General features: G+C 33.7%; 3 protein-coding genes across 3 annotated transcripts; 1 reads left to right on the forward strand and 2 right to left on the reverse strand.

The window, feature by feature from the left end:
* Positions 1-561: 561 nt before the first annotated feature.
* Positions 562-5,925, forward strand: LOC132550729 (microtubule nucleation factor SSNA1-like). The gene is given in 4 exon segments (XM_060214821.1): positions 562-619; positions 622-732; positions 3,997-4,196; positions 4,391-5,925. Coding segments are annotated over 4 exon segments (483 nt in total). The 3' UTR covers positions 4,505-5,925.
* A 1,704-nt stretch (positions 5,926-7,629) lies between these two features.
* On the reverse strand, positions 7,630-12,660 carry LOC132550733 (B-cell lymphoma/leukemia 10-like). The gene is made up of 3 exons (XM_060214826.1): positions 12,574-12,660; positions 10,280-10,559; positions 7,630-8,778 (listed from the first exon to the last, which is right to left on the reverse strand). The coding sequence occupies exons 1-3, from the start codon at positions 12,625-12,627 to the stop codon at positions 8,222-8,224; spliced, it is 891 nt and encodes a 296-aa protein (XP_060070809.1). The 5' UTR covers positions 12,628-12,660; the 3' UTR covers positions 7,630-8,221.
* A 3,798-nt stretch (positions 12,661-16,458) lies between these two features.
* Positions 16,459-18,976, reverse strand: LOC132550751 (fucolectin-like). Its single transcript, XM_060214842.1, has 3 exons — positions 18,712-18,976; positions 17,776-18,015; positions 16,459-16,667 (listed from the first exon to the last, which is right to left on the reverse strand). Exons 1-3 carry the CDS (start codon positions 18,974-18,976, stop codon positions 16,459-16,461), a joined length of 714 nt encoding a protein of 237 aa, XP_060070825.1.
* Positions 18,977-26,530: the final 7,554 nt, after the last annotated feature.

Below are 26,530 nucleotides of genomic sequence, written 5' to 3' on the forward strand. Positions count from 1 at the left end.
TTTCTTAAACCTTGTTATTATATAATATAAAAATAAGTTATGTGAGGAAGAAAATCTTACATTCGTTTCCCTTTCATGTGACATTTCTGAAACTCGTCACTACTTTTTCATTTGACGTCACTAGAGTCTTGATAAAATGAAATTGAATAGGTTCGTTTCATTAATCTCTTCTTGTTCTTGTACATTTGATTCAAAAGTAGAGCATAGAAGGAAAACTGTCTAAAGGAAATATGAATATGTGGTTTTCAAATATTTTTTCCATTATGCATAACGGTTACATATTATATACATATAGTAGTAAACATGTGGCTATGATCCACACTTTAGTGAAAATCTGTTGATGAATTTTATAGACTCATTTTTTATTGTTATTTCATACATTTTTCTATTAACTTGCATTTATTTATTTTCTAACTATTTATTTATGTAACATTATTATTATTATTATTATTATTATTATTATTATTATTATTATTATTATTATTATTATTATTATTATTATTCGATTCGTCATTCAACGTATCCGGATAATTGGGCTTCGACGCCTACGGCTCTTATTTTATGTTAAACAACACAGAAAACGATGACGTTTTACGCTTATCAACAGCCTGTGGACGGAAAGACAAGTTACAACGCGCCAAGGGGATCTCGGAGGAGGAAAATTTACAGCTGTTGCTGAAATGTCGCAGCAAGGTGCTGCTCTGCAGAGCTACAACAATGAATTAGTGAAATGTAAGTTATATTTTACCGAACTGCCTCTATTTCCCTTGGAAAGTGCAGTTTTGATTTTCACGACCCGTAGTTCTCATTGTTGTCATATGTCACCGTCCGTCGATTTAATGGTGTGTTTATGTGGGATTACCGTTAGAATAAAAAAAAAATCAAAGTAAGTGTTGTCGTATCTTAAAGAATATTTTTGTTAACGTTGGGAAGTACACTATTTTGTTTAGTTTCAGTTGCTGATCTGTGTGAAGTTACAAGTAGATTTTGAATATCGACTAAGGTCTACAGTGTATATAGCTAGATCCATTGATTTGACGCGAAACATTGAATTACAATTAAGGCCAAAACCTCTTAATGAACAGATTTTGGTCGACCAGCTTATTGTGTTTGGTCTGTTTCTATAAATACCTTCGTGAAACCATAGTAGTGACAACATGCTTCATCAGATTTCCTCTAACTACACTCTTTTGTCTTTACCAATTTTCAAGCTATCACCTAAATCTTCCAATTCTCTGTGTAGAGACATTTTTCATTGCGCCAGGTTAGCCCGTTTTGCTCTGTTGACAGGAGAAATGTTGATTTGTTTCTCCTTTATCCATTTGATTTTAAAAACCTCCATACAGTTTTACTGGAAATATTTCTGTTAACATTATTACAAATGTTTGCCAAAGGCTGTCTGTCTGCTTTCAGTTCTCTAAAATTTTCCTTTAGTCACGTGTGGTTGAATTTTTGAGTTAGCCTAGTTTTTCACCATTTTACACACTCCTGCGTTCACAGAAATTCCTGTAAATCAAATGTCTTAGGCACATTCAATCAGTCATCAATGCTTTGTAGAGATAAGTCTTTCTGAATCATACATACTACACCTTGTTTCTTGCCCTCACTTGTGTATCGACTGGCTCCATTTTGGTTCTGTTTGAAAACAAATCCATGTGAGCAGACGACATAATAGAATGCTAATTAAAGCACCAGACTGTGTGTGATGTTTCCGATGCTGTAAGCAATGTCTGACAGATTTATGTATCATGTATACAGTTCCAACGTAAACAACACGGAAACTAACATATAAGAATAGTTTATTGTTCCACTACTTTTGTCCAAAAACTGTATGTTGTATTATTTATGAAATTGGAATCAATCCATTTACTTAGTAACATGTTATATGCATGTACATTGCAGTACTCAACCATCATACAATACAACAAGGTATTTACCTACGATTTAATTTCATTTATTCATTATCTCCTTTTTAAAAAAAGAATGGAAATCATTACAAAATAATAGATCTGACCAGTTTACATTTTAAATTGAAAACTTCCGCCAGGTTTGGCAAGTTCATTGTATACATTTATATATTCAGAATTCAGAATAATCTTTCTCGCCTTCATGCATAATATGTACATTTTCAAATACATAATATTTTTGTCAGTAAAAAAGAATCATTTCTCACTTAAAGAAGTCCTAGACTTTGAATGATACCGTCAAAGAGTTTGTAATAATTTTATCAACTTAAGTCTTTGGAATGGAATCAGGAAAATATAATTTAATTGGGAATAGTTTTGGGCATTTTCTGATTAGGAATGTATGCCATCCGTTCACTCGTGTATTTCAGTCATGTTGAAAGACATGAAAAACGTTTAAGTCCCTGAAGATTATCACATCAAAATTTATATTTTCACACATACATCACACAACAGGTACAGTCATTGTATTTATCAGGCAATGAACGCACCATACCTGGTAATAAAATCACCCATATCTGTTGCCGTTGAATACAAGAAGAATTTCCACCTAAATTTGTTGCACTGCAGTAGTCCAATCTCCTGATTATGAGATAGAATCTGTATGTGAATGGATAAACTCAAAAATATGATGACCAATGGACCATCAGAGATTAATCTAGACTAATTTTACAAGTTACTAGAGGTATAAGGTTCTAAGTGGTTTTACCCTCTGAAAATTGATCACATGGGGAAATTTCCCCAAAATACTCACCCCCAAATAGGGAAAATGTTTTTACTGTAATAATTAATTAGTATATTTCTACATAACATACTCCAAATAATGCAATTATGAACGAGAAATATCAACATTTCATTCATGTGATTCTCATTTAAGCCATATGTTTCAACGCCATCCCTCTTTTGAATTCTGACCAAAACAGCAGTCTGGAATTTCACCAGTTCTTAAAATAGGTAAAAAGATCTCGGTTTTCACAATGGGTAGTTTTACTCGAAATCTAGATTAACACCTGAATAGGTTATTCCAGATTTTTTGATGGATCCCTTCTTCATTTCAATTTTAAAAAATTTAGCTTCGAAATCACATTCCTAGGCATATTCAGACATTCTGTATCATTTTCAAAATTATTCATTTGATATCAGTGGTGCTGATATTGTTGACAAGTGGAAGTACATATTTTGTAAAAAGTTGCAGATTTCCAACTACTTGGCAGGACATCTTTATGACTTAGTAACAAGTAGTAGTGATTTATTTGAAATCAGTGATTTGACCATGACTTTTTATGGACAGGTAATATTAACACAGTATTTAAGTGTAGCTCTCTGAATTAGCCATTAAATCCATAGGGTCACATGACATTATTTATACTGGTTCTTTACCATGCTATACTGCTGTCTAGCAGTTTGATAAGCCAACTGATAAGTCATTTTATGTTTGTAATGGTAAAATTCAGGAGTTTGAAATCAGAGGCAGAATTAAGGCATTAAAAGTAAAGAATTATTTGATTCATGTATCTATGTTACAGTGTACTTGATCACTGTAGCAACTACAGACATGTTTTATAATTAGTAGTTCAAGAGCTGTCTGTCATGATGTGTAGTAGGTATATAATGTGCTTGTACAGAATGCTTGGTTTTATTTTTGTTCATAATCATACCTCAATTTTCTAATTAAGCTTCATTTTCTGTCCTGATCAGATTTAACCCATGTATAAAATATTGAAAATTTATAGGGAATTAGACATTTCATTTTCTTTGTACAGGTATATCAGAGGCGTGTCCATTAAATCTCAGGACATGTCCAACATGAATATATGATTTTCACTTTTGATGTATTATAAAAGATGTACAGCTGTGGTTCAGATTTTGTTCAAATAATCCTTTGAAACTTTGCAAATAATTACAATGAGTAATAAATATTTGTTAAGAATTAGTGGGTGTCTGTTTGGTAGTGATAAATATTTAATAATTCCTTTTCTATTCTGATATATACATTGGATTTGAATATCTAATTTTTTGAGCTCCATTTCAGGTATAAATGATTTGTGTCACAAACGTGATGACATTCACAAGCAGATCCTCCAAGAGGAAGAGGAAAAGCAAAAACTGCAGAATGACATTCGCATCCTCACAGAACGACTAGCCAAGATTAACGAAAGTCTGAGTAAAAAGATGGCATCTCGAAATGAGTTTGACAAGACGATAGCAGAAACAGAAGCAGCTTACATGAAGGTTAATATTTGAATTGAAAAAAAAAACAGAAATAAATGAATAAACAGCAGTTATTTCAAATTAGAGCAATCAGTGTTACTTGATTATAAAGGGAAAACAAAATAAACCAATTATTCTACACTAAATTTGATCTTCTATAATATTAAAACATGGATTTGAATTTTAATTGAGTATTGTTTTATTTGTATTTTCAGATATTAGAAAGCTCACAGACATTATTAAATGTGTTGAAAAGGGAATCCCAAAGTCTGCGAGAGAAAAGCACAGTGGGAGGAGGAACGTCACAGAGAACATTGACCCAAACATGATCTTTACATCCTTTAAAACGAGAAAGTCTGTTGTAGCTGAGTTATTTCCCTTGCACACCTGTTTGCTGGATCACTAGTGTAGACTCTGTAAGGAAATGGCTTCCTTTGGATGGTACCATTACACATCATCTGTCTTACATTTTTTGTAGAAAACTGAACCTTTAAATAAATCAGGTTTCAAAACATTCTTTTGACAAATGATAATATTTTTTAACAAACTGTTCAGTGAAGAGTAAACTTTCTGAAAGCATTTCAGTTCAGATATATTGTATTTTTATTCAAACCTTACACTGTTTGTTCAACCTAATGCTTTATAATTATATAATCTTTTTATAGTTTCATTGACCTTATTGTAATTGAAGCAAAACATACTATCTTTTGCAAGAGAAGTAAACATCTTGTACCAGCATTGTTGTGTCAAACTATATCTCATCTGTTAAACTGTGATAAACAATTACTGTATATACATGTGGATGTTAGTTTTATTATTATAATATTTGTCCTTACTTATTAGTTATTTGAATCATGTGTAAATTCCGTATAAATATGATACAATTCTGTGTGTGTGATTTTAGAATTTCACTTGCACTATTTGCTTTCACAGTTCTTTTTAAGAAAGAGACAAACTCCTATTTCTCCATGAGTTATATCATTGTGTTCTAGATAAATAAGACAATACATTTTCAAGCTGAAAGATGTAAAATTCTTTGTATCATAGAAATAGTGCTTTAAGTAATGATAATTTATTTAAAATACACACCACTGTATTTGTTTTACAGTCAAAACTGGGTTTTGTAGTTTAAACACAAAGATTCAATATGACCAAGTCATCAATGGATATCAATTTCCACAAAATTCAAGGTTTTTTTTCAGTTATTATTAATTCGACTAAATGTACAAATATATCAAATATTGTTGTGTGTTAAGATATCAGATCCATTTTTCCTGGTTTGCAGATGTGTTCTTATCACTCACAATATGAAGTGGGGAATCAATTTGTATGAATACTGAAAATCTATTTCTAATTGAACTGTACTTGCTGGTTCCTTGTGCAGCATATTTCCTTGTGTATAGATTTCTTTGTTGCTTTTTCCTGTTTCACTGAGAAGATGAAAGTTTTGAGTATGAAAGAAATTGATGAGTAAACGACTAGCATGGCTATAATTTCCATCTACATACATGGATACATATACCATGTACATCACTGGCTGTAGAAGTAGATAAGATTTCTGCAAGGATATATGTCAATGATGTTAGGTATTATAACTTTCATTGTCATTTCTGGGCAAGTTATAGCTGTGGAAACATTTTTGCGAAAAAGATTTACACAGTTGAAAATTGCAAAGTCAAATTCCATCATGCAAAATATTTATCAAACAGTGTTGACAAAGTAAATTTTGTTTACAGTTGTATGACATACGTTGGAGTAAATGATATAAATACTTAATTGTTTTTTGTCTTTATTACAAACATAAAATATAAAAAAAAAAGTAATGAAGTAAGTAAATTGTTAGTCCCTGATAGAAACAGCTTGAAGGGACTCAACAGGTCTATTTGTGTATCGTTTGTCAATAGATTGTCACATTTTAAGTTCCAGGACCATTGCACCTTGATGTATTCTCTTATCTTATCGCTCTACCATCCAAATGTGTGAAACAAAGGACAGAAACTCTGGGAGCCTATAATTACCCATATCTACCAGAGATGTTCCTTAAGTCTCAGTACACCTCTATAACGGCTCACGGACACCAATAGTTGACCTGGCAGTCAGGGCCAAAGTTGACGTCTTGCAAAACTATGTCGACATCCCTGACTGCACAAACAAAGGCCACAGCTGTAGACTGTTTTGTGTCTTATCCATTAGCATGAAAAAAACCTCCTTTCCTAATATTGTAGCCAGTTTATTATCAGTTATTAAAGTATATGAATCACACGTCGGTAGTTGAAAAGTGAAGGTGGTTGTTTACTCAAAGTCAATCTTTCGCGATATAATCTTCAACACAACCTATAAACTAATGAGGTCATTTTTCAGAAGAATAATGAAGAGCTCTATTATTTCAATACGTTTTTCAAGAATATTGAAATGGCGTGAGCCGTTTACAGACGATTATCTTGATAATGAAATGGGGACTACTCATGTAGAGAGTTTTGTCCCTTTATCCACCAAATACAACGCATCCCGCGTCATCTCTGCTGAAATATTTATCATGGATATAATGCTTTGTAAGTAGACAGCAGGGGTGATGTATATACTAAAACCGGTTATCGTTAACAGTATTAGACCGGAAGGACACTCTTTGTTGGTGTTGATGCAAGAGTCGGTCCAAGCACCAGTTGCTGGATGTAATTCACGTTGCTATTATGAAATAAATCAGAACTTTCAGGGAATATAGAATTTTTTTTAATGTACAATTTTTCCAAAAGGAGGGCAGTTCAGAGAATACACCTATGAAAATATATTTCTTACTTGTATTTCTAATTTCAATAGAGAAGCTTACATTTTCGATTATTACTTACGAAATGGTGCACTACGCGGACCCAACTATGATATGCTAAAGTAAGAGCAATTTGTTGAAATTTGATCGGTTTAATTTAGCATGGTTTTTTCCCCAAAGCATTCTCGTCAACAGAACTGAACTCTAAGAATTGGTCAAATCTGTATACAGGGTTAAAATTTAGTCTTACTAAGGATGTGATCTTTAAATACAAGGAAAATTCATATGTTCATATTTCGATCTTGTGGGGAAAATGATGTTAAGGTATGAAACTTACTGTCTGTTTATATACATGATTTAAATTTAACAATATATGTTTATCTTTCTCATTTCATTCGGCTCAAAGTAAGCACACAGAAAATCCTTTTTACTGGCTATACGTGGCTTACATATATTCTTTTATCGGAAAGGACTGACTACGGACACAATATAGACACAAGTTTAAGTTCAGCTGTTTCTATCCTTATCCGAACGTCCGTGTGCAGACGTACAGAACAATTATGGTATACAGTGGACCTTCAAGTATTCAAAAGTAATGCAGGCGATACCCTTACACACAACAAACAAGAATGTTATTCATTAAAAAAATATATTTTATATTTAAACCATAATTTGAGTAATCGTGATTAGTATTATAGCATTGCTGCTAATATGATTGTAATGCATCAGTGTCGTTTATTTCCTTTTTAACAAATACTTTAGGGACGAAATTTTATAGACAATAGAAACCGCATTCCACAAATTTACCTAGGATTTTGTATTTTCAAAGAATATTGCGTTGCATTTTCATGTGAACTCATCTTTTGTTACATCAAGCAATGTCGAGGCGAAACTTAACTTTTGATGTTACACTAACACAATCGAAACGACCAGAAATGGAGACGTTTTAACTGTGGATGATTACATATTGTGAAAGTAATAAGAAAATTTTAAAAAATACCAAAACTGTGGAACCCCGCCCCTTTTTCTCTGAACCTATTCCATTTGTCGCTCATAACGACATATTTGTGCCGTACTCACGTAGCACGTGTACAATGAGAACAAACTAGGTACGGTCCATGCGAAATCTGCAAAAAAGCAAATGTCAGACATTTTCATCTTTATGTTCAAGCAACAGAGTTAACATTGCCAGACTTCGAATACATCCTTTTGAAATATTGAATGTTTGAAATTTGTAGACAAATGTCGCGCTATTAAGATTTCCGAACTGGATCATTCAGTTTTATTCCTTTGGTTTTGTAGACTCGGAGGAAAACTCTGAAGAACTGTCACTTTCTGTCTTCACTGACTCTGTGTGTTCCTCGCCTTCGCGTGAAAACACTTCTTTTCTATGTGTTTCCTCGTCGATATCGGCGTGGTCTGCGGAACGGGAGGTGAATTTTAATTTGTGTCGATTCGTCTGATCCTTCTGGTCTTTCGTAGATTCAGTATCAGCACTTTGGTTTGTCGAAGACGGTGTGTGTCTGCATGTGGTTGCGTGGACAACCGATGGAATACGATTTTCTGTCCTAACTGAGGACGGAACCAAAGGCTCTGGTGGGGCTTCAGTTCTGGCTCGACCATCACTGACAGGAGGTCCCACCAGTAATGGGGACGGTTTATTATTAGTTCTCGCTTGAGTGTTGAGCGGTGCTGTAGTTGTAGGAGGGGGAAGAACTTGGCAATCTCTTTGGTTGTTTTCATCAGAACATAAACCTGCCATTGGTGGAGGTGGCGGTGGTCTCGGAAGGAACTGATCGTTGATAGGTGCCGTAGTCACGGGTTGTTTTTTAACCAAAGCTATAAGAATAAAGATACCATTGAATTAAAGAATATAAAAATCAAATTGATTTACCAAAAGATTTTGAGGATGTGATATTTCACAAACTTAATCAAGAGTCATTTAATAAATTGGTAAAAGGTTAAACTAAATACATTCCATACACAACTCATGAATGATGAAACGTTAAGCGATAGGCTTCCTTCCCACTCGGCCAACTTCTAAAAAAATACGTGGACAAAAATAAGTATAGTCTATTTCAATACTTACTAGCATAATTCACCTGGTCAACTATAAGCATGATATGAGAAACTTGTAAAAATGAAAAGTAAAGGCAAGGATATAAAAAAAATGTTTAAATAAATATTTTTATAGACAGATATATATACCGTATATATGAAGACATGAAGAGGACTAGTTGTTTATACAACAGAAACAATCATAAGTACATAGTATCACTATTGTTCACTCTGTTTTTTCAACATAAACTTTTATAACTTGTTTTCTCATTCCTTGGTTTGTGAATGTCATTATACTGGTTTATAAAAACATTGATTACAAAAGTAAAATAAAATCGTCGACATAAAAATAATTATTTTTCACTCTAGATGTGAGTAAAAGATTACTTACTTTGCCCCAATAATTTTCTGGGTTTTTTTATTACTATTTTTATGTAGTTATAATATATTTGACTTTTGAACTGTTTAACGTTACCTATATGAAATGGCTTATGCACAAGTAAGAGTAGACAAAGGTAGAGCTGGACTCTATTTGGTTCAAGACGGATTCAAATATTCAATTAAGACTAGACGTAATAATAGGTGTTATTTGGAGATGTGTAGATCGCCAGTGTCCAGCAACAGTGACCACATTGAACAACATCCCTGTGACGATCACGAACAATCACATGTTAGCAAACATATCTAGGTCACCTAAGGGTTTTCTGTATCAGCACCTTGTTGAAAATTTTTGTCTCCAATTTTATTAATGTAAATCTATAGAAGCAAAGTACAAACGTCTTATTACTTGTTTCAGATTGTCGTCACATAATTTAAGTACTGAAGTCGGTAGACGGAATAATGTTTTTCGTCAAAATAGATCATGTACTCGTTGTACCTCTGGTGAGGACGAATTTCACTTTATCCTAAAATGTCCTTTTTACCAAAATCTGAGACGTAAATATATCAAACAATTCTATCACAGAAGTCCAAATGTTTTTAAGGAAACATAGAATTTAGTGACTGATAGAACTAATTGTACACTACAGTATCATTGTAAGCTTACTCTCCATTTAACCTAATTTGTATAACATTCTTTCATATTTGTTCCACATTATGTAATGATGTGTTTGTTATTTAACCTAGGAGTAGGATGGCTCACGGAAAAAATAAACGAATGAATGACCCTATGACACACATCTATAATGATAATGGACAACGGTAAGTTGTTACCCGAGAATCGGTCACTTTCCTAAATTTGATTTACCATAAGACAAGGGCATTATATTCTTTTCTGACTTACCAAAGTAGTTATTTTTGCGTTTCTCGTACTCTTCATGAAGTAAATTCACCAAGTGTGTTTGTGTCCGATCTGCCTGTATCGCCTTTACAAATATGTCGTAAGCATCGCCTCCTTTTTTCAGTATAATATCAATCATAACGCTAGCCTTTTTCCTCCTCGTTTTTTCGAACTCTATCTCCTCTTTGTCCTCTTCATTTATTACGAACTTTGACCTCAAATAATCGAAATAACGTTCTGGATTCATATATCTACAAAGTATATCTCTTTTTTCCTCAAGAATCTAAAAAAAGAGAGAAGAAAACAAGTATTGTATTAGTATGAAGAAATCCACTTACGTTTGAAATTGTGGCCAATAACCGGAGAATACACCTCTTCATGAAACATTACTTTGTTAACTTAAAGATTTATTTTCTATTTTCTTATGGTTTTTAAAGGGTAACTATAAATGATATGGGATAAATTGAATAACTTGCGAAGCCGGTCATATAAAATTTACGCAGTTAATCTGAATATTTACGGGGTCACCTGCCCGACCACGTGGGTTTTCCCCGGGTTCTCCGGTTTCCTCCCACAATAAGACCCCTCGCGCGCTTACATCCGGGCCAACAAGAGTGATTAGTATAAGTTGACATAACTTGTTTCGCAATTGTTGTAAAATATATAAAGTTTATATTTAATATTTACGGTTTTCATTAACAGTTGCGTTTACATTCATTTCAAAGTTTTCTGAAAAATACCTAAATAGATATTCAGTTTGTCGTCTACAATGGGACCAGAGAAAATGAGCAATCTATTTGAATATTTCACATATTTTCGTGTATCATTTGTTTTACGTATACCCATATATCATTTTCTAAATACAAAATTCCAGCATTTATTCTACTGAGATCCCGGAAAAGAAATCCCCAAAAGTTTGTTAAAGATTGACATAAGGACCGTTTTTCCAACCGACTTCGCGGGGTTATTTTAAAACACGCCGGAAATTCCTGCCCAGCGTGTGGTATGATGACGTTACGGGGATACCAGCATTCATGACGTCATACCACAATGCGTGTAAGAAACTATCATTATTAATGTATATTGATACATTTAAACGTTAACTGTTAAAGTAATGGTATAACGTGTAGCTGGGCGTGGTGTTTATTTTGTTCAGTTTTACGTCCTGACATATATATATTGACAATGGTATTCTTTGGTAGCGATAAATTAGGATATCACAATATTTTACATACATGTCTATATACAATCAATACGTACACATTATTGATATATTGTAAGGTAAAGGCTTTTCTCGAACTTTAAATTTAGAATGAGTAACTATTTATGAAGTAATCAATGTAGGACTGTCCATCTCGATTGTTTCAGTCATACACTATACAAACAGTATTTGTAACGGATCACCTTGCTTTTTTTACCAAAAATATTGTTTTTTTTCAAAAGATATTGTTTTTTTTCCTTAAAGATACGCCCTGGCAATGTTAATGTGGTCAAATTCATTGGTAAATGAAACGGATCACATTTAGTAGGTTCATTGAGTCTGATTTGGGTAGAAATTGAAATATATTACGGTAAAATCTATCAACTCTTCATAGAGTATCGAACTGTATCATTAAGAAAAAACAATATTTTTTGTAAAAATCAAATTTCGCTGAATATAAATTGAAATGATAGTCAAACGCTAGATAATTGTAAATTACCACTGTCGAACTGACAAGGTACATTTCTATTTCTAACGTTTATATATATATATTTAGACAAATAAATAAAAAAAAAATCTTAAATCATCCAAAACGAAAATTCAGTATGTAAATATACATGTATATTGAAATAATACAATACACACCAATGCAACAAGACGTAGACTGAGGGGAGGTAACTCCAATTAAAACCTGTTATCAACTCGGGTGGTTTTATTACTTTTAAAAAGTTCGGTTGTCATGGCCAGTGTGGCTATATAGGTATGTCCTAGTACAAAATACGGTAGATTTCAACATAGAACATATACTTACGTATTGACACTGGCATAAATTAAAGTTAGGCATGTTTATAGTTTATGGGTAACCGCTCGAAGTCATGCTGGGAGGTCTGATTTATATACGTTATATAATATTATAATTAGTCAAACGCTTTATTTAGCGTGCTAGGTTTAACATTTCAGAGCTGATATCAGTACCCTCGATATCGACATGTATTGTAGACGTAAAAGATTGTTTTTTTTATTGTGATATTCAATACTATTGTAATCACAGTAGATAGTATATATAAGATATTATTTTACGTCAGCAGGTACATACCAGTCGTTTTATTCCAGCTAAGACTTCATCTTCTGTAGGTGTCCCCATTTTCATCAATCTCTACCAGCTACTTCCGCATAAGTCCCACTATTTACTTAACACGATAAGGAAATAACATTTGAATACTTCCTTGTTCAACTGGTTTTGAAACTCTTCTATTTTGAAAACCATATTAGGTAGTTTTGGCGGGTGACTTTAAATACTTACTTGGCAATAATACATTACAGTTTCATATATTTTATCAACCGCATAATGCTTACAGGAACAATTGTCGACGAGAATACCAATATAAGTAAATTTTCAGACGCTCTCCTAAGTGGATATACTTAAGTATATTTTTACCTATACTATTCTTATATTTGGCAATGCATTAATTTTGTAATAAGCACAAAATAAGCGTTTCTGTTGGTCAAAGACGTTGTCGTCCGACATTCCCTATCGTAACAAATGATGTAACAAGATGTTATCTATGAGAGAAAACACATAGTCTAGTGACTCGAATCGTGAGGCTGGGATAAAAAACAAATATATTAGCTTTAAACAATTAAGCAAATGTTAAAACAAATGTTTGTTTTAAATAAAACGTACTTTGACCACATAATGTGATAAAAAATTCTGTATTTTGTCTGACGATAGGGGCATTTTATTGCAAACAAAAGACAAACGGATTGGATAAATGTTACCACAATTTACTGACGCTCTTCCGTAACAGACAAATACACGAAAAAATAATTATCACGCAATAGCCTAAAATTAGTAGAAGCATTTCGAGTTTAACAGCCCTGTAAACCTTTTATGAAGTTATCCACTTCATTGCATGATCAATAAGTTAGCTTTTGGCTGTACGTGTTATGACAAGTCACTGGAACGGGAAACAATAACATCAATCTGATTTAGCCAGCTATAAACTTTACTTCGTACTGGTACACTAAACTTTTCATTCATTAGATAATGAGATGACAAACACAACACATCAGGAACAGAGGGCGTCGAGCCTCACACCTCACATCTCTAACTGACGGGCCTGAAATTCTACGTTCTACTGAAATAACATTATTTCAAATATATATTTTTTTCTCTAGTAAATCGTGTCGTTTAATAACTCTATTTCAAAAGCGATCTTATTCAGTTGCATTTATCTTTATCAGAAACTGAATTTCATAATTAAAACAACTCATTAAAGCCCCAATATACGTAACATTCACCAAAACTTTAGTGTAGAATCACACATAATTATTGAGATATTCTCTAAGATGTAGTTAAAATTAAGTTATTCAAACAATAGTTACCATTACTTTATGCATAAAGTATTGATATATGAGCAGTTGAAACTCGCTATTTGTAAACACACCTCCATTTTAAACACGCCGCCATCGAACTTACGATTGTTGCCGAACCACGTCGGAAAGTTCATGACCTGATCTCGCGAGAGTTGAGGTTTCTACTTATAGAGGAAGCACATGCAGATATGTCTTTGGTAAGTTTTTGTTTACAAACATTGTTTGCGAAGTCTTGTCGTAAACTTCAGGTATTCCTGTGATAAACATTCAGTTTTGGGAAATTATAAGAAGGAATAATTAGTTTAGAAACGATACGATGCACAATTATAACGTAAGAATTCAGAACTGGCCTGATGTATGATTGGAAAAAAGGAAGCGAATGGTGAACGTCTATACTGTGTCTGCCATGTTTACACACACGGAATATGCGCATGCGCAATGTCATCGCTACGAGCGGTAATGTATGAATTATTGTGGGTCCCACATTGTTTATTTTCCGATTTTTTCAATTTTTATTTAAATTGAAAACAGTCAGTTTTATTTTCTATAACTAAAGGAAAGTATTTGTTTTGTTACATATTTTACGTGGAAAATAAGATAAAGTTTGTTTTTTATAGTGATTTGTACGTATATTGGGGCTTTAATAAGATGTTGTGAAAGTCAACAATTCCATTATCATTTGAAGTGTTTTTATCTCTCATCGCAAGTAAACATTTATCAAGTGACGCCATGTTTCCATTACCATGAATTAAAGCCAGGAAGTTTGTCATGCGTTGATGATCAAACAGGTACCCTAACCAGGTAGAATAGATCAATTTACACACGTATCTTACGTCTATTTTTTATTCTGTGTATTATTCACGGGTAACTTCCCTTACCGATTCAAAGCGAAGTCTCGGTTGATGAGACAGCATTTTATGAACCATGTGACCTTTTGGAATCGGAAGTTTCTGTTACGTTCACACATAGCTTTGTGATTCTAAAAGTGACGTTAAAAGATCAAGTGAATATACATGATATTAGACAAAATTTTTTACACACCAAACATTACACTCTACACATAAACAAAAAGTTTCAATATGAACACACGGTGTTTCGATTTCAAACCCTTTGTAGGTCAATCTTTGCTAATCCTCTATTACATTTGCCCCAGAATGTTTCTTTTCAGGGAAAATATTTGTAAGGATGGATATTTAAAGACTACACAGAGAAACCATTTATAGACTTTGTCACAGGTGTGGGAATATCGACCAGTATTACGGTAATGTGAAAGACATGTTCATGCATTCATTTATCGATACATTGCTTAAGGATCGATAAAGGTATGTGTTGAAATACAGTAGTCACCTCATGTGATACATTTTTTACCTAAAATCATTAATTCATTTTACGGTCTATTTCACTAATTAAATGAATAAGAATGAGAAAGGCCCCATTTAGATGTAAGTTGATCTATTAGATGTGTTTATATCTATTTTAGTGGAGGGTGCACGTTGTATTATTGATTACTTTACAGGCATGGCGAATAGTTTTTGAAAGAAAAGGAACACGCAAACGACTTCTCAGCAAGAACCATTAAAGCTTTCCACAACTTTTATTTTAAACAATATCCAAAGTGATGTTAGCTTCCAGAACGTCTTTTTAAACACTATCCAAAGTAGTGTTAACTTCCACAACTTTCATTTTTAAACAATATCCAAAGTGATGTTAACTTCCAAAACTTTTATTTTAAACAATACCCAAAGTTGTGTTAGCTTCCAGAACGTTTAGTTTAAACAATACCAAAATAGTGTTAACTTCCACAACTTTTTTTTCAACAACATCCAAAACTTTTATTTTAAACGATATCCCAAGTTGTGTTAGCTTCCAGAACGCTTATTTTAAACAATTTCCAAAGTAATGCTACCTTCCAAAACCTTTATTTTAAACAATACCAAAGTTGTGTAAGCTTCCAAAGAGAGAGAGAGTTTATTTCAAACCATATCATAAATCTTATGTTCCCGAATCTTCATCATCGATATATCTATACGTACAATCACGCATGTTGTCTGCATCAATTCCTCTAATCACATAACTAATTTTCAATTATATACACATAAATAATTCTGTTGTTTTATCAGGAAATCAGTTTTGTTGTGGAAGTACATTTCAAAGTGCTTAAGTGAGCAAAAAAAGTCATGACGTCATTAATAAATAGCAACATTACAATACGCAGGTCCTTGCTATATACATTCTGCAGGTTACCTTGTATTATGCGCCAACAACTCTGATGCCTTAATATAGATGTTTATAATAAATGGCAATTTAACTTGTACCTTGTACATATTAATAAAGTAAATGGGCCTAAAAGTCACAGAACACGATTAATTCAAATGTAGCCCCGCTCATTGTTGTTTATAGAACAATTCAAAAGGTCCATGTATCACGTTAACATGTTCTAAAATCCGTAGTTTCTCCGCATCATTGTTGCTTAGAACAACAAAAGAACAAATACTGGCATGGCAACTCCAAATCGATAGAACTAGTGCAAAATATGAACATTTCAATGCAGTTCTAGCATTTTGTTTTTCATGAAGTCATTTTCTTAGTAAAGAAAGACAGAAAGTTAATCTTGAACATATATTTCTACCTCACACAAGCATAGAATATCCGACACCAGTTTGGATAGTTTTACATAGCGTCCATAGACAGGTGTCTGGCATGTGAACGTTTCAAACCTCGTGGTGCTAGTCTTGGTTCCGGTGCTATAACAAGTTGTGAAGGGGCCACTAGAGGCATGGGATACACCAATGCTAACATTAACCAGCGTTATACCTGAAAGATATTAAGAGGTAATGGACATGCTCATTAAAGAGTCAAAATGTTATGAAATGATCATCATCGAACTAAATTATGTCACATGGTAAAGCCGTAGTATGTAGGATGAAAAGTAAAACTTGGAACAGAAAGCTACCAGCAGAGCTTACCATCCACAAGTCTCACCGAACACGCTTACGTGAATGGCATATGATACATTGTACAAAAAAACAAACATTTAAAACTGGATATAGTAGAAGTAAATCATCAAACAGCATCTTACAGCTGTCTCGTCCTCTAGGACTCGACAGCGATGCAGTTTTGAAGCCTAGGAGACGATTGAAGAAAATCAAGATTGCAAGATTTGTCAAATCCATATATGTGCTTTAACCTCATAATTCGATGAATTTCGTAATTTTCATTTATCTGATAATCGCAATACAACATCAAGTAAATGTGTATATTTTAAACATTGCTACTTTTCGATACGAAAAGAATAAAGGTGAACAAAACACCGGTCCGTCCCGGAGTTTCATGCGATGTTAGGAAAAAAAAGTTTGAAAATTAAGATGAGAAATCAATATCGGCCTGAATAAAATTTTAGATATAGGCAAGTATATGCATCTAGAGTAGCGAACACGTTACATGTGCCATCCTTGAAACATGGTGGCGATAACTTGATATGTATTCTAACAAACATCCTACAACATCACAACTGAAACAAATATACCGCAATTGTTCTAATGTAAAAGTGAATCGCGGAATTAAGATTAATGTGACAAATTTTGTATTCTCATTCACTGTTGGAAAGAAGTTCAGAGTACTACACGCATTTTATTACATATTAGATAGTACACTCAGCTTTATGATATCAAAACTTGTCCTCCGTGAATCTACAGCTACTTGTAAATTGTATGTTTGATGGTCTTTTGACTAGGTTTGGTAGTATCATGAAAGTTAGGCTATGCATGCATCAGCAAAACGTTATAAAGTGTGAAAATATTTGTGTAAAAAAAAAGTGTGAATTGTGCAATATGTGTTTCATAATTGGTTTTAATGTATGTTATTTTTCGGTCCTTGAATCGGAAATAAATTTGTCCTAAATAAACATGACGAAATGACTTACCATCTGCGTCATCTTTTCTCTTCAACACGGCTACGTCTGTCACCAGAAAGGTATCCAAAAGGTCAACTCGCCACCATTGTGAGTTTGCTTTGTTTGTACAAGAACACGAATCGTCAGGTTTCACAGCGACAGGATACCTGCTACCATCTACGGCCTTGGATGCACTGTAAATTCCGGAGAAAGGTGGAAAGGTAGAGGATTGAACCGCTGGTTTGCCTTCAGCCACATTACCATAAACACCTGGATAATATAAATAGACATGAGGACAAAGACAAAAATTGTTATGGATAGGCGAACTAAAAACCTTAATATCAACCAAATGAAATTATACATTTCAAATGAGAAATATCATTTTCAATTTATGATGTTTGTCGCACAAAATTGGTGAATACTGATTAGTTTAAAAAGTGGTGCATTTATGGTTAAGGCCACTGATGCTTTAGCTTTGGGGCAAGTACTCCTCCCCATTTATATTTTGACATTTCTTTCGATCAATTTTGATTTTCCAAACTCTTCTAGATTTCATAATTTAGGCCCTTAGCATCGCTAGAAGGAGGAATAAGTTGTTTTTGGCTCTACTCCCTCCTATCATAAATGCACAATATGCCGTCTTCAGTTTTTGCATTTATCGAAACTTGACCAAATTCCACTTAGTTCGACGATCATCTTAACATATCATTAACATATTGCGTTTATTACCATACAGTTTACAATTATGCACGTACATATGTAATAACACAAGTATTTATCTCGGTTTATAAAGACATTACGATCAATGACAACATTAACATTCATTTTGCGTATTGAAGCATTTTCCTAAATCAAGGGAGAAAAGCAACGAAAGACCTGACAGAATTGTTGCGTAGACATTACATGTATTGATCATATGTGTTAAATGTGTAAGTAAAAAAGTAATAATCTGGAGGAAAATACTACCTTTCAGTTCATAGTATTGCATGTTTTCATCAAGTGAGGTTGGGGACAGATCGTCAGTTCTCGTGTTCCACCCTATACACTTTTTATCTTTGTAAAACACGGATACACAATCTGCCTGATAAAAACACTCTTGTGCACATGAAGATAGGCTTGGTACGGCGAGTTCCAACGTTATTCCACCACTTGGTAAAATATTATCAAATCTGTTATCGCCATGGAAATGGTTATGGCGAAATTCTGATAGGAAAAGAAGTACAAATAACATGTTTATTCCGATTGTAATATGATATGGTCATTGTGATGTGATATGATGATTGTGATATGAAGATTTCATGGAGCAAAATACTTTTTTTGTATGACAAACAAATAAAACATGAATTAATTAATTACATCATATATACAAGTGATCTGATGCTTCTATCATGTACATTATTTACAATATTGAAATAAAAATTGAAGTCAATCAGCCGTTATCAGCATTCTTTCACACAATAGGAGGAAATATTTGTTCCATGATATGACAGAAGATAAAACAATTTTTGAATAAGTCAAAACAAATACCTACCTGCCAGTACTGAAGTAACACAGAGCATCCTTAACATGTACATGGTTAATAGATGAGTGTTTGTATCATTCGATATACATATTATTGGTACCAGGACCAAACAACTTTTCTCATAAAACATGCAATCAAGTATTCATCTATTCCATTAGCACAACAACCAACACGATTTGAATGACTGCAGTTATTCAACCAGGCTACTTAGTAATCTATTATCGATTTGGGTGTGTGTATCTAAGGTGAATCACTCCCGAGAAAAAAATTGTTATCGTCGACGTTCGAATGATGAATGAAGAATGAGTTCACAAGAGCATTGGGTACAATGATTTTGAGATAAAATGGAGAGAAGTTACGCACTGTGAAACAAGGTAGGAGTTACCTTTCACAAGGGCGAATTTCTATACTAATAAAAATTGATGATAAGGATTTACTGGGGAAGGGGGACTAAGAAAATTCTGCCTCCTTGGATTTCGTTTCTAACGAAATCAGGATGGCAAATCAGGATGGAGGCCTTAGTGACCCCCAACCAAAGCCTCCTCCAGTAACCAATGATGATATAGTGATACTATATAGGTCGGGGGTTGCTTAGCGATCGTCCGCCATCTTGAAATCTTGAAATCGTGCATAGAGGTAAAATAAAATAAGAAAGTTTATCTGAATTTAAGTGGTATCTAGACCTTGATAGAACCAATTATGAACAATGTAAGTAGAGAACAGATTTTATCAAGATATTGTTTTTTCTTGTTTTTCCATTTCAGGTCATGTTTTTATAATTTCATTAGGCGGTTTAATACTAGTATTCTTTCACAATCTATATACATGAACTAGGTCGCAATCTGGTAACAGAACTTGATCATTATGTTTAATGTAATTTTAAAATTACCTGAATAAAAAGAATCATACAACGTTTGGTTTTTTTTCCTACTAAATAAATGTTTTATTGCAAAAAAATGAAAAAATTAACACTCGTTTGGATCAAAATTTGGAATCAGGAGTTTAAACTTGTTTAAATAAAGTTCCACTTCTTAAGGTTTTAAAAAGTAGAAGTACTCCAACTCTATAGTAAGTAACTCTTACATCAGAAAACATGTAGAATATTAGTTTAAGATAATCACACTCACTGTTGATTGTTAATGTTTCATTCCAATGAGGGTTAGTACATATCTCTCTACGAAAACGTCAGTTAAAGAAGCATTTCATTAAGTATCCAATGTTTCTTTTTAGTTAATTACGTAGAATCTCGGACAAATCCTAATATGTCATAGAAATAGCATGCTTACTTGGTACTACATTTTCACTGAAACAACATCTGTGGGAATTACGTATGTCGACACAAACATAAGGATTGAACACTGTTTTGTAGATATTGTTGCCGATATGGCAAAAACCCGTATTTTGCTGTCTAGTGTCTCTATTAGAAACGTTGAAGGCGGCTGCAGAGCAATTGAACTAAATTCCTTTACTATAGTTACGGTGTGAGGAACCATGAAAAATTATAGGACACAGTCGTTACCAAGGCTGTACACTTGCGTAGATTCACTTATTTAAAGGTAAACCTCGATGCCTAATTTTTCTTCGGGTTGATATATCTCTTTTCCCCCGGATAATATTTTCTTTTTCGTAGTAGAATATATTTTCTCACTTTCTGTACAATTTTTCATCGTGGTATTCACGTTATGATTGGTGCGTTTTCAGTTGTCGTTCTACGATTGGTGCGTTTTCAGTTGTCCTACTACGACTGGTGTGTTTTCAGTTGTCCTACTACGATTGGTGCGTTTTCAGTTGTCGTTCTACGATTGGTGCGTTTTCAGTTGTCCTACTACGATTGGTGCGTTTTCAGTTGTCCTACTACGACTGGTGTGTTTTCGAACGTTGTACTACGATTGGTGCGTTTTCGAACGTTGTTCTACGATTGGAGTGTGTGACGTCATCAGTTTTGTTTACTTACCATTTCCATATCTTTTTCTGCAAAAGATTCTGTGTATTACAGCATGGATCGAGTGGTTGAAAGTGAAAGTGGAGGAGAACAGCATGCTTCGATTACTTGAAGTAAAGTAGATAAGGAAGAGGATCAGAATCTTATTTTATCTTTAAATTTATGAATAAGAGAATCTGAATTTTAGTGTACATTTTAACAAAATGAAAAATGATATCGTTGAATCTGTCTTCTTGGTCTTTGTCTTTGTTTTTGCATTTATTCTACTTCTTTGATGTCTAGAAGATTGAAAGACAACATGTATCTAACTGAAGGGAGATGTGAATTTCATAAAATCACACACCTGGTCCAACAGTTAAAATTGATTTTTTATCTTTTCATTTCTTGTCTCTTCTTTTTATTTTCAAAAGCATGTGCGCGAGAATTTGAGAAAGGTATAGACTTACCAGGAAACGCTTCCGTTACTTCCTGACTTAGGAAGAAATGTAATAAATCCCTTTCACAACGTGGAGCACCTACCTGCTCAACCTCTATTAAAGTCTCCTAGAACTGTTCAGTACACTCGGAAACCAATCGTAATGCAAAAGTCGAAAACGCACCAATCGTAGTACAGCATTTGAAAACGCACCAGTCGTAGTACGACATTTGAAAACGCATCAGTCGTAGTACAACATTCGAAAACGCACCAATCGCACAAATTGGAGTGTGTAACGTCCAAACTTTTGTTATCTTATCATTATGGGAGTGTGATACGTTATCATTTTTGTTCACTTATCAACATAGAATTGTGTGACGTCATCATTTTTGTTTACTTACCAAATTTTGTAACTTTTCGGCAACGATTTCTGCGAATTACAGCATGGTTCGAATGATTGTAGTGAGGTAGATAAGGATGAGGATCTGGATCTCATTTTATCTTAAAAGTTATGAAAAAGAGAATCAGAAGTGTTTATTTTATCATTTTATCTTAAAGTTTATGAAGAAGAGAATCGGAAGTGTCCATTTTATCATTTTATCTTAAAGTTTATGAAGAAGAGAATAGGAAGTGTCCATTTTATCATTTTATCTTAAAGTTTATGAAGAAGAGAATCGGAAGTGTCCATTTTATCATTTTATCTTAAAGTTTATGAAGAAGAGAATCGCAAGTGTCCATTTTATCATTTTATCTTAAAGTTTATGAAGAAGAGAATCGGAAGTGTCCATTTAAACAAAATTAAAAGAAATAATACTGTTAAATCTGTGGTCTTTTTCTTTGCCTTTATTTTGTCACGACTTTGTCATAATTTTGTCATATTTTGTCATGATCTGTGATATTTTGTCACCATACCAGTATTCCGTTGACAATTTATTCTCTAGCAACGAGCAAACAAATCTGTGAATACAAAACATTTGCAGCCCTGAGGATTTCCATGATGTTGTCGAATTCAGCTTGCACTATATTGGCAATCATTCGTTCTCCATTCAAAGTTTACAACCAAACTTACCAGCATTTTAAAACTTTACAAAGAGACAGGATGGGATCCACTTAAAACTAGAAGAAACTATCATAAAATTATCCAGCTTCATAAAATGGTCCATAGCAAAACACCGCCATATTTACAAGATATACTTCCTCAGAGACACTCCAATATACACGGTCACAATACTAGAGAAGCCAATAACTTTCTTCCAATTCGCTGCAGAACAAATACATATAAAAAGTCCTTCTTATCTTCAACAATCCACATTTGGAATGATCTCCCCGCTGCTATTAAAAATAATCCCTCTCTTTCAAAATTAAAATTGTATTTAAGTGCCAATGCTACTTCAGTGCCAACATATTATTTTGCTGGAACTAGACTTGGACAAATATACCATGCTAGATTGCGTATGGAATGTAGTTCCCTAAATGACCATTTATTTAAGAAAAAAATTGTTGAATCTCCGTTGTGTAATTGTAGGTTATCAAATGAAACTGTCGAACATTATCTTTTATAATGTACCAAATATAGAAACATTAGACAAGACTGTTTTGCTACTTTACCTTTACAGATAACCTTGGATACTTTAGTTTATGGAAACACTAACTTACCGAGAAATACCAACGAAATAGTATTTCAAAGTGTTCAAAATTACATTTTACGCACTAAAAGATTTGAATGATTGTTACATTATTTTTGTATGATAATTAAATATTTATATACATATAGTATCAGTATCGGCGCTTACAGTGCTGTTAAGTAGAATCACATCAAGGAGACAGATTTATATAAGTGTTCATCACTTGTTTCTGAATCCTTTTCTTTTGTATACCTAAGTACTCTGTAATATGTTATGTAATAAGAAAGAAATAAAGTTTAAACTAAAGTTTACTCGAGGTGAAAACTGAGAAAAAGAAAATTGGGTATTGCCGATTATGATTATTAAAAAAAAACAAACAAACAATCAAAAACAAAAACAAACAAACAAACAAAACAACGAAAAAAACGAAAAACAAAAAGTTATTATCAGAAAGCGATAAATTATATAGACAATACCAGGATTGTTATTTTGTGAAATATTTTCCAAAAATTTGTGTACAAAGAACTGATTTTAGATGTTTGTAGAAAATCATTTATAGATTTATAACCATTCGCGAGTTGTAGGGAAAACATGTTGTCGAAAAAGCAGATTTTCTGAGGAAGACTCAAAACACACGCTGGGTTTCACGACCCCAAAACATTCAACGAGGGTATCAATAGTTAAAAGTCTATCACAGATCACCGATTGGTGGCAGAATCAAGATCATTACAGCGTTTGAAGACTGGTTCGACACAGGCAGTGGATTACATGTGGGATCCCGATTGAGAACATGTCTCCAACATCATAGACTATAACGATGACACCTCTTCCTTATTAGTGGTGGTGCATCACTTTTCAGGCAATACTTCGGTGCTACACCTGAAGAACAAGAAGGCCAGCATGGTGTTGGAAGCTCTTGAAAAGATATTTGCCGAGAGGAAACCAAGCATCGTCTATAAGATAAATGATCCGAGTTAAAAGGTACATAGATATTGCTGCAAAATACATCATCCCAATGAAACGATATATAGATACTGCTACAAAGGCGTACGAAACCAAATTGATTTGTGACAAAATATCCACTGCCGCGCTTTGCAGAAAGGGCTGCTGACCTTATTTTTTTGTTTACTTATTGTTTATTCCTCATTGATTTGAAAGATGTTTGCTCACTCATCATTAACAAAAGCAATTTTGAAATCAATAAACTGATAAATAATGCTAGTTATACAAGAAAACTTCAGCATCTGTCATTTTGTCGACGGAAATGGAAATTGGATAAAAGCCTGCCTTTGCCATGTTCTCAAAATTGGTATCAGAGACACCACACGGTCACCGAAGATTGCCATGACGACTAAGCAGCCTTTCTAGTATTCTGTAATTAAATTTGCATCATTTAAAAGCTTTCCGCAAATAATATTCAGTATGGAATGAATTATTTGGATACAAGCCCTAGAGCATTTTGAATGCCACCCTATCGCGTTCGCGGTCTATTTCTATCCTTACTTCTAAAATAACACCGTGCATGCATGATTTATTGCCATGCCAACATCAGTAACATCTTCAAAGTAATATTACAATTTGCTTTATATAAAATTGACAGTTTGAAGAAAATAATTTGTCGCTTTGTCGAGCAACAATGACTTTGCCAGAAGTGTTTGAAATAGCAGTAATACTGTGGTCTGTGCAAGTATCAAACATTTTAAAAACCTTGTGTATCTGGGAAGCAACAGAAGTAGAGTAACTGTGACTATTGGCACTTACCTAATAGAAGTTTAGTGTGTGATAAGGAGGGAATGAACGTAGAGACATATGGTTATATAAGTTTTTGAATTATGTTTTTTTAAATGAATTTCCTTCAATCGTTTATATCACTAAGTATATATGAAAAGGTCACAGGGTAAATCTATCTATTGTTATTTGGGCGTCAAACTTGTATTTCAAGATGGTTGACTCCTCAGACTGACTGTATTCGAGGCCAGGACATTCTCGTTTAGCTGGAGGAAACTTGTGAGTGGGGGACTAATGGTACACGAGATTGGCAGTAACCTTGTGTCTAGGGGACTAATGGTGCACGAGACTGGCAGTGACTTTGTGTCCAGAGGACTAATAATGTACGAGATTGGAAGTAATGTTGTGATTGGAGGACTAATAGTGCACAAGACTGGCAGTGACTTTGTGTCCAGAGGACTAATAATGTACGAGATTGGAAGTAACCTTGTATCTGGAGGACCAATAGGGCACGAGATTGGCAGTGACTTTGTGTCCAGAGGACTAATAATGTACGAGATTGGAAGTAACCCTGTGTCTAGGGGACTAATAGTGCACGAGATTGGCAGTGACCTTGTGTCCAGAGGACTAATAATGTACGAGACTGGAAATAACCTTGTGTCTGGAGGACTAATAGGGCACGAGACTGGCAGTAATGTTGTGATTGGAGGACTAATAGTGCACAAGATTGGCAGTAACCTTGTGTCTAGGGGACTAATAGTGCACGAGATTGGCAGTGACCTTGTGTCTTGATGAATAACAATGTAGGTACAAATAGCTCCGAGATTGACCGAAACCGTTTGACTGTAGGAATAATAATCCTTATGTTGATATTTTGCAGTACCTCTTTGCTCAACTCTCCTTTTATCCATTTTGCTCAGATTCTTTTTACATTTTTTCATATTTCTAGTGATATTAAGTATTTAACACACGTTCATGCCTACCTTGACATATAATGCGGCTACATTGTGCTATTTGACCAAAGTTATCTCTGGCGTTAAATAATTTCATAATATACAACATCCTGTTTTGGAAATTTTACGCTTTTTATTACATAAAACAAAATGACGTTAAAATAATTTGCATGGAATATGTGATACACACGTGAATCTGATTATGAAGTTCTATATTATCATAATAAAACCCTGGAATATTTCGTAAACACGCAAGTCCTGATTGTGAAGCTCTCTATTATCATAAACCATGGAATATTTGGTAAACACGCGAGTCCTGAGTGTAAAGCTCTCTATTATCATAAAACCATGGAATATTTGGTAAACACGCGAGTCCTGATTGTGAAGCTCTCTGTTATCCTAATAAAACCCTGGAATATTTGGTATACACGCGAGTCCTGATTGTGAAGCTCTCTATTATCATAAAACCATGGAATATTTGGTAAACACGCGAGTCCTGAGTGTAAAGCTCTCTGTTATCATAAAACCACGAAATGTGAAGCTCTCTATTATGATAATGAAACTATGGGCTCCAATAACAACCTCGTACCTAGACTATTT

The sequence above is a fragment of the Ylistrum balloti genome, unplaced genomic scaffold (genome assembly GCF_031769215.1).
Source record: "Ylistrum balloti isolate Yb309-2 unplaced genomic scaffold, AGI_CSIRO_Ybal_v1 Utg370142, whole genome shotgun sequence".
In the NCBI taxonomy this organism is placed as follows: domain Eukaryota; kingdom Metazoa; phylum Mollusca; class Bivalvia; order Pectinida; family Pectinidae; genus Ylistrum; species Ylistrum balloti.